This window comes from Pteropus vampyrus, unplaced genomic scaffold (genome assembly GCF_000151845.1).
Source record: "Pteropus vampyrus isolate Shadow unplaced genomic scaffold, Pvam_2.0 Scaffold328, whole genome shotgun sequence".
NCBI lineage: Eukaryota > Metazoa > Chordata > Mammalia > Chiroptera > Pteropodidae > Pteropus > Pteropus vampyrus.
The window spans coordinates 281,816-295,640 of NW_011889109.1; the positions used below are offsets into that span (position 1 = coordinate 281,816).

Consider the following 13,825-nt stretch of genomic DNA (forward strand, 5'->3'; position numbering starts at 1 on the left):
TCCTTCACAACCATCCAAGGTTCTTTCCCTTGCTCTAATAGGGTTATCACACCTGGCTTGGAAGTAGAACATCCTGCATGAAAAAAAAGAAAAAGGAATATAATAAAGTATTTACTTGATCAAGCCTCAGAACAAAGAAGAGCAATGGGATTGAAAGCATTCATGTTAGAGTTACTTCAGGATCACACACACTGACAGAGCCATAGGAACATCATCTTATTTTAATTTAAACTCACACAGGCTGTCTCTTGAGGGAAAGTTAATGACCGAGACCACTGGTTTCAAATCCTCCCTGTCACCTTGGTCACAAGGGCCTGTTTTCTCAGTTGTAAAAAGGGAAAAGTCTACCCATAGTATTATTGTGAGGTTTGAATTAATAAACAAAGTGCTTGGATGAGTCTCTAATACTTAGTAGGCACTATATGTTTAATAGGTACTACTTTTGCTATTTTTTCACATTTTGCTAAGAGGAAAATAATTAGTTTCTTGCCAGGATATTCATTCAATGTTAAATGCAAAGTTTATACATTTTAAACTTCTAATCGTAAATCGATTAAAAGATAATATGTCTAATGTAGTAAATTTAATATGTTCACTTGAGTTTTAACAGTTGACTCAATCCATCATTATATATATTGTATAAGTTTTTCAATAGGTATATAGAGCCAGACATCTCTGTCTTCCTACTCGCACTGCAGGTGAGTTGGCGTATAACAGACTACCTACAGCAGTATGAAACCAGATTTCTTTGACAATGGTTTTGCTGTGAGACTCTAAGAATTTACACCCAGTTGTCATTAAAGAGAAACAATTACAAAAAAGACAAAAGAGATATAAAGGTTACTGAATTATGGGGGAAGTTGAAGGTGTTACATTATAGCTTAAGAGCTGAAGGTGCCTATTCCTAAACTACAAAGCAGATACTCAGCTAATTTTTAAGAACAGAAGCCCTGAAATTCAATCCTATGAATTTCTAAATTATTTGACACAAACTTACCCACTGACACCAAGTTGCTATAATTCTCTAATATCACATCTCTGTACAAATTCCTCTGGTATGAGTTCAGGCATTCCCACTCTTCCTGAGAAAAGTCTATAGCCACATCTCCGAACATTACCAAATCCTGAAATGACAGACCCACGTGTTATTTGTAAAACTATTTCTATAAAGGGCCAATATTTTAGGCTTTGCATGCCACATATGGTGTCACATTTCTATTTCCTCTTCTTTTTTTAAATGATTCTTTCAAAATGGCAGAGATCATAAGCTATACAAAAACAGGCCATGGACTGAACCTGGCTCACAAGCTATAGTTTGTTTGCCTACCACTGCTATAGACAAAACTGCCTCTGTACTGTGGAATCCCTAATTTTATATATGTTCAGGTAATTATCAGAATTTCTCAATTTAATGAAAGCGTTCATAAGAACACTGCTTGCAATGGACCTAAAAAATTCTCAATGTGATTTACTCTAACCTCTTTTCCTTTAAGGATTAGAGAAAAAAACTGATGGAATTCTTTTCCCCAAACGAAATAAAATCTTTATTTTAAAAAGTAGAGTTTGCATAACATTCAAGAATTTCTTCCACACCTAATGTCATGATTGTGTTCTATCGTTAGCATTTTTCCTTATTATAACAAATCCTTTATTGAATATTTTTGATTTACTACACAATAGTCCATTTTATAGATATCTCAGATTTAATGATTATATTTAGATATTTCTACTTTTAAATATATTATGTTTAGAATTTAGATTACACGAAATCTCTAAAGCTGCAATGTCCAATATGTTAGCTTAGACACATGTGGTTAATGAGCTCCTGAAATGTGCTTAGTCCAAATTTAGATGTGCTGTTCAGTATAAAATACACACCAGATACTGATGACTTTAGAAAGAGAAACAAAAAGTAAAATACCAACAATTTTGATATTGATTATACTTTGAAATAATATGTTTAGCTATATTGGGTTAAATAAAACATTAAAATTAATTGCATGGGAGACTAGCCAACATGGCATAGAAGCTAGATGTTATGCATGCCTCCTCTCACGACCATACCAAAATTACAACAAAATTACAGAGCAACCGTAACTGGTATTCACCTGAAGTCTGGCCGAACAGAAGTCCTACAACTGGGGACATATGTAAGAGGCAGGAAGAAGGAGCAAAGAAGCAAAACAGCCAGCTCCACAATAGCATGTGGCAGTTGAGAATCTGGAAGGTTATCTTGGGTGTAGAGCTCCTGCCCCCCCACCTCCCAGGAGCAAGGTGTCCCAAACTCACACTGGGCTCCCCAGCCCAGGGCTCCAGTGCTGATAAGAGAGAAGTCTCCACAGCTCTGGCTGTGAAAACCAGCAGAGACTGTGGCTAAGTGAGACAGAGGGCTGTGGGAATTGCAGACCTTCCTCTTAAAGAGCACATGCCTAGACATACTCGGTGAGGACTCACTGGCTCCGAGCTCCAGTGCTGGAACAGCTGCTCAAGGAGAGACAGGGACATATGCGGAGACACTGAATTGTCGGGCCTCAGGGTGAGGGCTGGAGGGGCAAATTTCTCCCAGACAGAAGGGCTAGCAGAGTGCATTGTTCATTGGTTGAGCCCTTCTCCATCCCAGTGTGTGGAAACAGGCAGCTGCTGCCATACTTGAGCCTTTACCAACCTGGATAACGCAGATCTCTCCACCCAGAAGATTCCCCGAGACTCTACTTCTCCCAAATTGCTGACCCACCTTAAGCTCCTTCCAATGGCCTGGCTTCACTCATTTATTCATATTTTTTGCTGTGGACTTTCCTAAAATCTTGCAAAGGCTCACAAAACCCAATGAAGTAGCTTCTGGCCTCAGCATGCTCCGTACTTCTTGCTGAGCAGCACCAAGCCTGGCACTAGTGGCAGCCAGCCTCGGTTTCTCGCTTGGCCTCTCAAGGCACCTATAAACCCAGCATGGGTGGCAGCCATCTGCGGATTGCTTGGTGAGTCTCACCAGGTGGCCCTGAAGTGCACAAGCTGTGGCTGAACTTCGCCTGCAGCTGGGCCCTTCCCAGCTGGCTTGCTTTGATCAGGGACAGAGTTGGAGTAGCCCCCAGGGCTGCATCTGATGAGGACACACCCAAAAAGCAGATTAGGCAAGCACCAGAGCCCTGCTAAAGTGAATTCTGCTTTGTAGGGTCAGCCTTTCACCCTCCAATCCTCCTGACCAGTCAGCCCAAGAGTCAATCCCTCCCACTGTTGTGCAAACAGCAAGCGAGGCTCAAGCAACTCACACAAGGGACATACCTTGAGCACTTTACTCAGGTGACCAGGGAAGACTGCCACTAGGCCCCACAGGACACCTACCTCATAAAGCCAGGAGACTTAGAAGCCCTACCTAATACATAGAAACAAACACGGGGAAGTGGCCAAAATGGAGAGACAAACAAACAGGTCCTACATGAAAGAACAGAACAAAGCTCCAGAAAAAGAACTAAACAAAGTGGAGACAAGCAATCTAACAGATGCAGAGTTCAAAACACTGGTTATAACGATGTTCAATGAACTTAGAGGAAGAATAGATGATCTCAGTGAGAACTTTAAGATAGAAAACATAAAAATGGAGGTGGAAAACATGAAAGGGAACCAGTCAGAAATGAAGAATACAATATCTGATATAAAGAGAGCATTAGAGAGAATCGACAGTGTGGATGAAGCGAAGTATCAAATCAGCGATTTAGAGGATGGGGTGGTGGAAAACACACGATCACAACAGCAACAAAGAAAAAGAATCCAAAAAAAAAAAAAAAATGAGGATAGTTTAAGGGGTCTCTGGCACAGCATCAAGAAATAATGACTAAAAACTTCCCTAACCTGGCGAAGAAAATAGACATACAATCCCAGGAAGCGCAGAGAGTCCCAAAGAAGATGAACTCAAAGAGGCCCACCCCAAGACATTATAATTAAAATGCCAAAGGTTAAATACAAAGAGAAAATCTTAAAAGCAGCAAGAGAAAAGCAATTAAGTTATCTACAAGGGAGCTCCCATTAAACCATCAGCTAATTTTTCAACAGAAACTTTGGAGGCCAGAGGGGCTTGGGACAAAATTTCAAAGTGATGAAAAGCCAGGACCTACAACCAAGATTACTTTACCCAGCACGGCTATCATTTAGAATCAAAGGACAGATAAAGAGCTTCCCAGACACAAAAAAAGCTAAAGGAGTTCATCACCACCAAGCCAGTATTACAGGAAATGTGAGAGGGACTTCTTTGAGAAAAAAATATACATGTATCAAAAATATGAATAAAGAGTGGCATCGAATACCTCAAATGAAAAAGAACTAAGTGCTCCAATCAACAGATAGGGTGGCTGAATGAATAAGAAAACAAGACCTGTACATATGCTGCCTACAAGAGACCTACTTCAGATTAAAAGACACACAGAGACTAAAAGTACAGGAATGAAGAAAGATATTCATGATAGACCATAAGAGTATTGTGCTGAGTGGAGTAAGTCAGTCAGAGAAAGACAAATACCATATGATTTTATGTACATGTGGAGTCTAAAGAACAAAACAAACAAAAAAAAGAAACAAACTCAAAGATACAGAGAATATTTTGAGGATTATGAGATGGAAGGAGGTTGGGGAATAGGTGACAAAGGGGGAAGAAATTAAGAAGTACAAAATGGTAGTTACAAAACAGTCATGGAGATATAAAGGATAGCATAAGGAATACAGTCGATAACTATACAGTGAGATGGGTACTAGATTTATTGGGGTGATCACTTTGTGAGATATATAGATGTCTAATCACTAAGTTGTAACCTGAAACTAATATAATATTGTATGCCACTATAAATGGAAAATAAATATTATTTAAAAAATTACATTTTTCTACTTTCTTAAATGTGGCTACAAAAAAGTTTAAGATTATGTTTGTGCCTTGCATATTGCTGTATACTTTTTATGAGACTGACATCCTATCTATTGCATGAAGGCACTAATTCTATGATACTTTTAATATGTGACTAGTAGAAAATTTAAAATTACATATGTGCTCACATTATAATGCTTTTGGACAGTACTGCTCTAAAGTGTTCTCTAGTCCTGAGTCTCAGATCAAATATCCCCCTCTAGACACTTCATTTCTGCTTTATTTCTGCTCTAGACAAAGGCTGAACACACAGGAGATGCTGAATAATTTGGTCACTTCACACATGGACATTGATGGAGAAGAGTGGGGCACTCAGGAAGGGCCTGGGCTGCCGAGTTCCATCCCTCAACAGAATGGGAGGAACTGGGAAGAACCTGTCGGATGGGGCTCTGTTACGAAGCTTCAGGATAACTAATGAGAATGTTCTCATAACTTGAAAAAAATTACAGAATTTCAAAGAGAGAAATGCCAACTTACATGAGCCATGATTTTAGAGTTGAAAGAACTGGTCCGTTTTCTTCAAGGGTCTTTCCCTAGAGCAGAGTCCACAGAAGCCAGGCTGGGGGAAGAATGTGAAGCCTTAACAGAACTGCCTCAGAACTCCAAATATTAAAAACCCACACTACTCCATTCCTACATGCAACAGCCCTTCAACCCACAACACACTGACGAGTCATGAGGTAAGAGGTAGTTTAGACAAATACATATCCTCCCCCAAACCACAGAAAAATCAGTTGCACTAGTCACAAAGCACAGACTCCCCTACATAGAAGCACATGTCAAGACAGGAGGGCTTCCAGTAAGTGACCCACTATGGGTAAGCTGATGTGGACCTAAAAAAGAGCTGTCCAGACCTGTCCTGAGCATATCCGTCTTCCTCCATTCCCACCTCTCCAGCAGAGAAGTAGCTATATCATCTAAACCAAAGCTTCCTTTTAAGACTTAGGAATCTGGTTGAGCTCTCTAAACCAGAAGGCAGAAAATAGTATGGACAAGAATTTCCCAAACTTTTCTGCACATTCAAATCATCTGCAGATCTTTACAATATAATGATGCTGAACTCCCATCCCCCCAACATTCTGATTTAATTAGTTTAGAGTGTGACCTGGGAATCACAATTTTTAAAATCTATGGTTTTATAAAACCTCCCCAGGTGATTATAATTGGCAGTAAAGTTTGGTAATCAAACATCATATACATCATAATCACCTGGAAGGCTTATTACAACAGTTTGCAGGGTTGTAACCTACTAAACTCCTAGAGTTTGGCATTTGGTAGGTTTGGGGTTGGGCTTAAGAATTTGTATTTTTAGAAGTTCTCAAGTGATACTGATACTCTTGGTCCAGATGCCACAATTTGAGAACCACTTGCATAAGCCATGCCTAGCAGTCTTTGTCATGGCAAAACTATACTTGCACACTGAGATCCCTTTCCCATTCTCACAATCCTCAGAGCTCATCGTTCACCATTTCCTGTTTAGAATCATCAATAAAGCCTGCATGATCTAATCTACCAACCCATCTTTCTTGGTAACCAGGCTGGGGAAAAGTGAATTTGTTAAATCTGAGCATGGATAGTTCTCTACAAAGTAGAAATAACTCATTGGTTAAAGCTCACTAGAGACTAAGGAGGTGCATAGTAAAATAATTCACTTTGCAGATTTGAAAAATTGATAATACCTCATACTTATGGCATAATGTAGAAAAAAATGAAATGTGTGAAAATGTTTTTAATGGGATCAAAAAAGCCAAAAAGGCCAAAAAAAACCCACAAAAATATCCTTCAACAAGGTTAAAGAAATTATCGTGCATTTACACATTGTAAAACTACACACCCACAAAAATGAAGGTGAAATTATTTAATGTAATGAAAAGATGGTCACTACATATTCCTGGGGGAAGAAAATAGGTTAGAAAGTAATATTGTAGTATAATTCTATTTTTGGCAGGAAAACTACATACTTATGCATATATGTATATATGCATGTGAATAAAATAATCTGTGAATGAACTTGGAATAAAACTTTATTCTGTTATCTCTACTTAATGGTATCCCAGGAAACCTTTTAAGTCTCTTTAATTTTTTAATAAAAAATTTGTTCTTTTAAGTCTCTTTAATTTTTTTTTAATTTTTTAAGTCTCTTTAATTTTTTAATAAAAAATTTGTTAAGTCTCTTTAATTTTTTAATAAAAAATTTTTAAATTTCTATCAATTATACCTGAGATATACATTAAAAATAGCTCTGTCTACGGCCATGCCACCCTGAATGTGCCTGATCTCGTCTGATTTCGGAAGCTAAGCAGGGTCGGGCCTGGTTAGTACTTGGATGGGAGACCACCTAGGAAGACCAGGTGCTGTAGGTGTTAAAAAATAATAATAATTAAAAAAAAAATTGAAAAATAGCTCTGTAAAAGTATTACCAAAATCTCCAAGAGTTCCATTCCTGCTACCCTTTTCCTCATCTTCCAAATCTAGAGGCAACAAGTTTCACTTCTTTTACGTATTTCTTTTAGTTATTTGAACTCTATACATTTAAATAACATGTTAATATTGTTACTTCTGAATTTTCAGTTTTAATCATTATCTACTGACTTCCTACTTTGGAAGGCATATTTTGTCATGTTTTATCCATGTCATATCATATATGCATAGCTGTACTCTCTCCTATCATTTAAATATGGTTTTGTTTTATTTCAGGATAAATGAATATTCAGATGTATTTTTAAAATAATTATTCATCTTATATTATTATCACCATGTAAATATTACCAACTGAGCTATATATTATACTAAGTTTATCTTACCTTCCTTCCACAATTCTTTCCTGGGGTTAAAATTTTATTTTTATTGTAAGCTTAGTTTTCTAGTAAATTATTTCTCAAGCTCTCAATTGGAGGATGAAGCTTCTAGCATAAATTAGCAGAGCTGTCTATTTCATATCTATGAATCTAAAACAGTCCTTCAGAAATTTAACCAAAAACTTCAGTGTCGCCTATAACCTACCTAGCAAAGCCAATGTCATATTCCTAAATGTTTCTATCTCTGAAATCCCAAATGACCTTGAATGGCAAAGCTGGTTAAGTAAAAGGACTTTAAAAATCCTGTTGAGGGAATTGCACAGGCAATTCTGAACATCCCTGCCCAAAAATTGATTTCTAAAATTTATAAAACATCCATGAAATAAAATACTAAGGTAATCATTAAATGTTAGTTTAGAAAACAGTTAAGGAAAAATATTCAAAATATTTAAAGAAAAAAAAATCAGTTTATAAAACAATATCATTAAAGTGAAACAAACATCAATAGATAAAACTCTTAATATTTCAAATCTGAGGTTTTTAAATTAACTTTAAATTATAATTAAGTCTCTCAATTTGCCACCTCTGTCTTAATTATATATACTTGGAAGATTTTCCAAACCAGAAGGGGACTGCTGGGATTTCACCTTTCTCCATACATCCATGAAGGTATTATAAAATCCATGAGAGCACTGAATTCCTCCTTTAAACCAAGAATTAAAGGTCTTGATTTCTTTTAAATTTTCAATTGGTGTTATCCTATTATTCAGGAATAAAACCATACACAAAAACATATATGCTCATAGAAACAATTTGGAAAAATATGCTCTAAATATTTATTGTAATTAACTATTTCTGGGTTTGGAGACCACAGATAATTTTAATTTTCTTTTTTATAGGTTCTTTAGTTACTAAATTTTTCACAAGCCTGCATTAACTCTATCATCGGAAATATTTTTTAAAAAACTATTACCATTAAAAATTTTTTTAATGAGTTGGGAGGATGGGGTACCTTATAGTCATTAAGAAAATTATGTTTAAATAGGCCCAAATAAGTGGTGACAACAGGGAAATCAGTTGTGACTGGAAAAAATATTTCCTACAAATTCCTGAATATTGTATCTCACTAACACCTTCAGATCCTTCTGTGAAGGATTACAATGCTGGTTCATGGCATTTCCAAAGTGATTAGGAGACACTATGCATAGCAGACAAAAAGAAATGCTTATTTCACAGCAGCTACTCAATCATTTGAGCTTACCCTTCCTGGGCACCAATAATTAACCAATTATTAAATCCGCAAGTCTATGGCCATGCCATCCTGAACAAGCCCGATCTGGTCTAATCTCAGAAGCTAAGCAAGAGTTGGGCCTGGTTAGTATTTGGATGGGAGATCACCTACGAAGATCAGGTGCTGTAGGTGTAAAAATAAATAAAAAATAAAAGATTGTAAGCTGACAAGGTCCTTGCAATCTGTAAGGTCAACCAAGGGTAGCCTCGCCTAAAAAAAATAAAATAAAATAAATCCTCAAGATACATATGTAACTTCATAATTTCTTAAAAATTTTTATCCACAACAATGTAATAATAAATATTACATTGTATATCTTTTTCTTATGACTTTATAAACATAATTTTTATTATCACATAACATTCCATCCCACGTAGTGTGACTTACTTAACCATTTTCATACTACTAGATACTAATTTTGTAAAAGATTATCCCAAGTCATTCCCAGTTATTTCAGACTTTGATTCTACACCAGTGAGAATCAATCTTGTTGGGTCTTATAGAATTTTAACAGTATCATGAAATGACAGACTTTTTCCCTTGCAAATTACCCATTGACAAATATATACGATGATTCCGTATATAACCTTAAGACATTACCTATATAGAGAGCCCAAAGACTTTCTGTTAAGAATTCCTATTCTGGTCCACTTGAGCAACTGATTCATTTTCCTGCTTGGAAACATCCATCACAATTCATATTCATTACTCTTCAGACTACAGAAAGCTGATAGGGAATGACTAAGAATCATCATTTAATAGCAAGAGCTAACATTAATGTGCCAGGTAATCCTCTAAGGGCTTTACAGATGTTAAATTCAGGTAATCTTTAAAACAATTCTGTGAGGTATACACACTACAGTCATACATAATGACATTTCAGTCAACGGACTGTATATACAATGGTGTTCCTACAGATTATAATGGAACTGAAAAATTCCTATAACCTAGTGACATTATAATATCACATTGCAACGCATTACATAAATACTTACCATTGTGTTACAATTGCCTACAGTATTCAGTACAGTTCTGTAGCCTAAGAGCTGTAGGAGAACAGAATACGTCACACCAAAATACATCTATCTGGCATAAGGATTATTTTAGGCTGGTTAATTTTAAGAAACAGCAGACACAAGAAGCTCTGAAAACCAAACAGAAGTTATCCTTTGTAAAAAAATTCATAAATTATATGTTAAATCTCTATTTGTAAAGGTGTTATCTCTAGAATCCCATGTATCAATGTAGAAAACAAAGACTTAAATCTGCATAACTCTACCCTTGTTTACTGTGTTTTTCCTTATAATCGCCCATACGTGACTCCCCCAACATCTTTTGACTTTTGCTGAAGATAGTATTTAAGGTTGTGGCTTTAGCTATTTTAACAAGTTACTCAGTTTTCCTGTATCTGTCCATTACACAGGATGTATATATGTCATTAAACTTGTTTTTCTCCTGTTATCTGTCTTTTATTACAGGGATATCTCAGCCAAAAACCCAGAAGGGTAGAGGAAAAAAATTTTTTTTCCTACCCTACAAAGGAACAGGCTGTACCATATAGCTGAGGTGTGCATTAGGCTATATCATAGTTTTGTGTTAAGCGCTCTCTGTGAAGTTCGCACGCTAAAATCACCTAAAGGACCATGACTCTGCATTATAATTTTGATTTCACAGATGAATAAACTGCGACACAGAATGATTACCCAAACTCACTCAGGTTTAAGTGACAATCAGGATTCAAACCTTAATCTAGGTTCAAAATTCTCAACCACTACATTCCATTCCACAATGCATACATACCACAAAACATCATGTTTTACACCCTGAATATATATCATTCTCTTATTTGTGGAAAATAAACAGTGTGGGTTCTACTTAAAGTAACCTCACAGGGTCAGGTGAGGTATTCTAATCTTCCTAACTGGGCAAGTCATGATGGGTAATCACGCCCCAGGCATATAACTTCTTTAGTAGAATGCTTACCTTTGCCTTAAGCGAGCCCTGTCCATTGGTCTGCCTTTCAGTGAACACACCTTTGACATCCCTCTCAAGGGAGCACATAATCTTGTTCACATCCTGTAATCCAAGCCCCACCTTGCTTTCTCCCACTTCCATATAATCTTCCTAAAATTCCCTCCTTAATTTCAAAGGTATAAAAGCTGCTGCAAAACTATTATTCTGTGGAGCATCTGAGAACTTGCTCCGTAGCATGTGGTCAGTTTGGCTCAAATAAACTCAATTTTTATAAACTTCTCTACAGCAGTGGTCTCCAATCTTTTTGGCACCAGTTAATGTAGGGAGGAGGCAAGAGAATTAAAATGTTAACCAAGCCAGGGAGACTGCAATGGGCTGATGAGCCCTGCAGCCAGGCCAGAAGGACACCTTCAGAACAAAGTAATCTGCTGGATTACTAACAGCCCATTCTCCACAACTGTGAAGGGGAAACAGGAACCAAGAGTCATTCTCTATGGTCAAAACCATGGGGAACCTATGGATTAAAAGCTAGGAAGTGTCAGCAGGCCTTTCTCTCTACATATTCTTACCTGTCCATGCTATAAACCATATCCCTTCCTCACTGTATGTCTATATCAAAGGAAATGGGAACTAAAGAATGACATATAAACTGAATTCCCTGAACATTCAGGGTCCCTCTAAGTGCCTTGACTCTATCTCACTGTCCCTCTCACCCTCTGCCTCTGAGAAGACACCACACTCTGGCTCTAGAGTGTTACCCCATTTAACAAACTTTCCTTTTGACTCTAACTTTAGCACGTGTGTTGAATTCTTTCTTCACTCTCCACCAGAGGACCCTCTCCCTCTCTGGTGTAGGGCTTGGTCTCCCCGTCACTTGGGGAAATTTTGCCCCGTCCTGCATCTGAGGGACCAGTGCTCCTATGAGAATCTAATGCCCGATGATCTGAGGTGGAGCCAAGGAGGTGATGCCAGCATTGGGGAGTGGCTGCAAATATGAATGAAGCTTCGCCTACCGCTCACCTCCTGCTGTGTGTGGCCAGGTTCCTAACAGGTCATAGACTGTTTCATGGTCCAGTGGTTGAGGACCCTGGCTGTACAGGTATGGATGTTTCTTACATGGACAAAACAAACTCATGTTTATCAAACCTCGAACCATGTCTAGCTGGTACCAAAAATTTCCACTCATGGATTCCCTTGGAAAAAAATTCCCACCCCTACTCTAGAATCATTACAGATATCTAAATTCTAAACTACTCCTTAACAAATCACAGTCAAAAACAAAGGATGACTATTAACTTCCAGAAGGGGAATTTCCATCATCAGATTCTTTAGGAAAACCAGTCCTCAGAGTAACTGCATGTACAGCACAAGGTTAACGAACTGTAGAAAGGCATTCAGTGGACACTATTAAAAGGAATTTATGAATTAGGTTCCTGCCATTTAATAGGCAGGTAAAATTCTAAGGCCCAAATCAAAGATTAGAATATTCTTAAGGATAGTACAAGAGAATGAAATCAAAAAGTCCAGCGTCCTGAAAACCAAATGCATTTCACGAAAACAAAAAAGCAGCGCAAATTCACACAGAACCTGGTTTTTAGAGGCGCAGCAGCGATTTGCTTCACTTCAAAAGCGTCTCTGGCGACTGGCAGGACTGGGAAGACAAACAAGATTCATTACACCCCAGGATTTTCTTGACTCAGTCAAAACCCACCCTCCATGGCCCCTCGACCCTCGCTACCCACGACCTGCATGCACACAACGAAAGGAGAGGGAAACGAAATAATGTCCACGGTCACCCGTAAACGAATCCAAAGCTCTGAGTGCACAGTGGTTCGGACACCGCAACTGCCCCACCCCCTCTGGGAGGCCGGGGGGTGGGGGGTGGGACCGCGTCTTCTGTCCCACCGACCCTCCTAGACCCAGAGGTCTACCCCGAAGCTAGATCCAGAGTGTTGCCAGGGACCATAATTACAGGCTTCACCTCCCCTGCTGGGTCTTTTCTTACAGTCGGGCCTAGGTAGCTGAGGCGTGGACCGAGGTGCGCAAGGCCTCGGGGTCTCGCACTGCAAAACAGGCCGCGCTCACAAACCCGGCCCAGCGCCCAGTCACCGCCCCGCGAGCTTCACCCGCGCCCTCCCAGTCTCAGAGCTGAAGCAAAGCGTCACTCCGGGAAAAACGAATAGTGGCCTGAGGATCCAGGACCCACCCCCCGGTCCGCCCGCAGAGCCTAGCCCGTCCCGCGCTGGTTTCCTCCAGAAAACCGAGAACTCGACCGAGTCCGCCTTACGGAACTCGGGAGGCGCTGGACTCGGGGCGCACCCGGCCCTCAAGTCTGCGGCGCGGTAGGCGGTGGGTGCCGGGCTCGCTCCCGACAGCGCAGGCGCGTGGGGGGCGGGGACAAGTCGCCCGCTTCTCTGAGAGGGCGCCGAGAGGCCAGTACGGGGGGATCCAGGAGAGGCAAGCGCCTCAGAAGAGCGGAGAGGGAGGGTCCCCAGCTCCTATTACACAGGCTCGTAAAAGTAACGCCGTGAGTGACCAGTGCGACCAAGGATAATCCGGTTGTGGTCTCCCGTTGAAACTAGTCCAAAATCAAAAAAGCTGTATAAAAGCGTTTCTCACTCGGTTCTTGTGTCCGCGTCCCGTCCCCAAGAGTCCAACACTGACGCTTCTAGCAGTTAGTGCCCTTTCTGCCCACAGTGCGCAGGCGCGCCGGTGAGGGAGCGAACCTGGGAATTTTTAGGGGGTTCCAGAGGGTCTTGGGTCTCACCTGCTAAGGGTTGGAGAGGGGCGGAGGGGAACCAGTATGAAGAGGTTGGAGTCCGGTTCTGGGTTGGACCTGGTGTTCAGGACCCT

General features: G+C 39.5%; 1 protein-coding gene and 1 non-coding gene across 2 annotated transcripts in view; one reads left to right on the top strand and one right to left on the bottom strand.

The window, feature by feature from the left end:
• The window catches only part of LOC105304096 (zinc finger protein 30 homolog), a 94,145-nt gene extending 81,306 nt beyond the window's left edge, over nucleotides 1-12,839 (bottom strand). Inside the window, exons 1-4 of the mRNA XM_023522044.1 lie at nucleotides 9,599-12,839; nucleotides 5,387-5,468; nucleotides 998-1,124; nucleotides 9-73 (exon numbers count right to left, since the gene is read on the bottom strand). Of these exons, the coding sequence (XP_023377812.1) occupies nucleotides 9-73; nucleotides 998-1,124; nucleotides 5,387-5,395 (201 nt within the window). The 5' untranslated portion in view covers nucleotides 5,396-5,468; nucleotides 9,599-12,839. The remainder of the gene's footprint in view (nucleotides 1-8; nucleotides 74-997; nucleotides 1,125-5,386; nucleotides 5,469-9,598) is intronic.
• LOC111730690 lies at nucleotides 7,154-7,272 on the top strand. The gene has a single exon (XR_002776786.1). It is a non-coding gene; the product is annotated as a 5S ribosomal RNA (ribosomal RNA).
• Nucleotides 12,840-13,825: the final 986 nt, after the last annotated feature.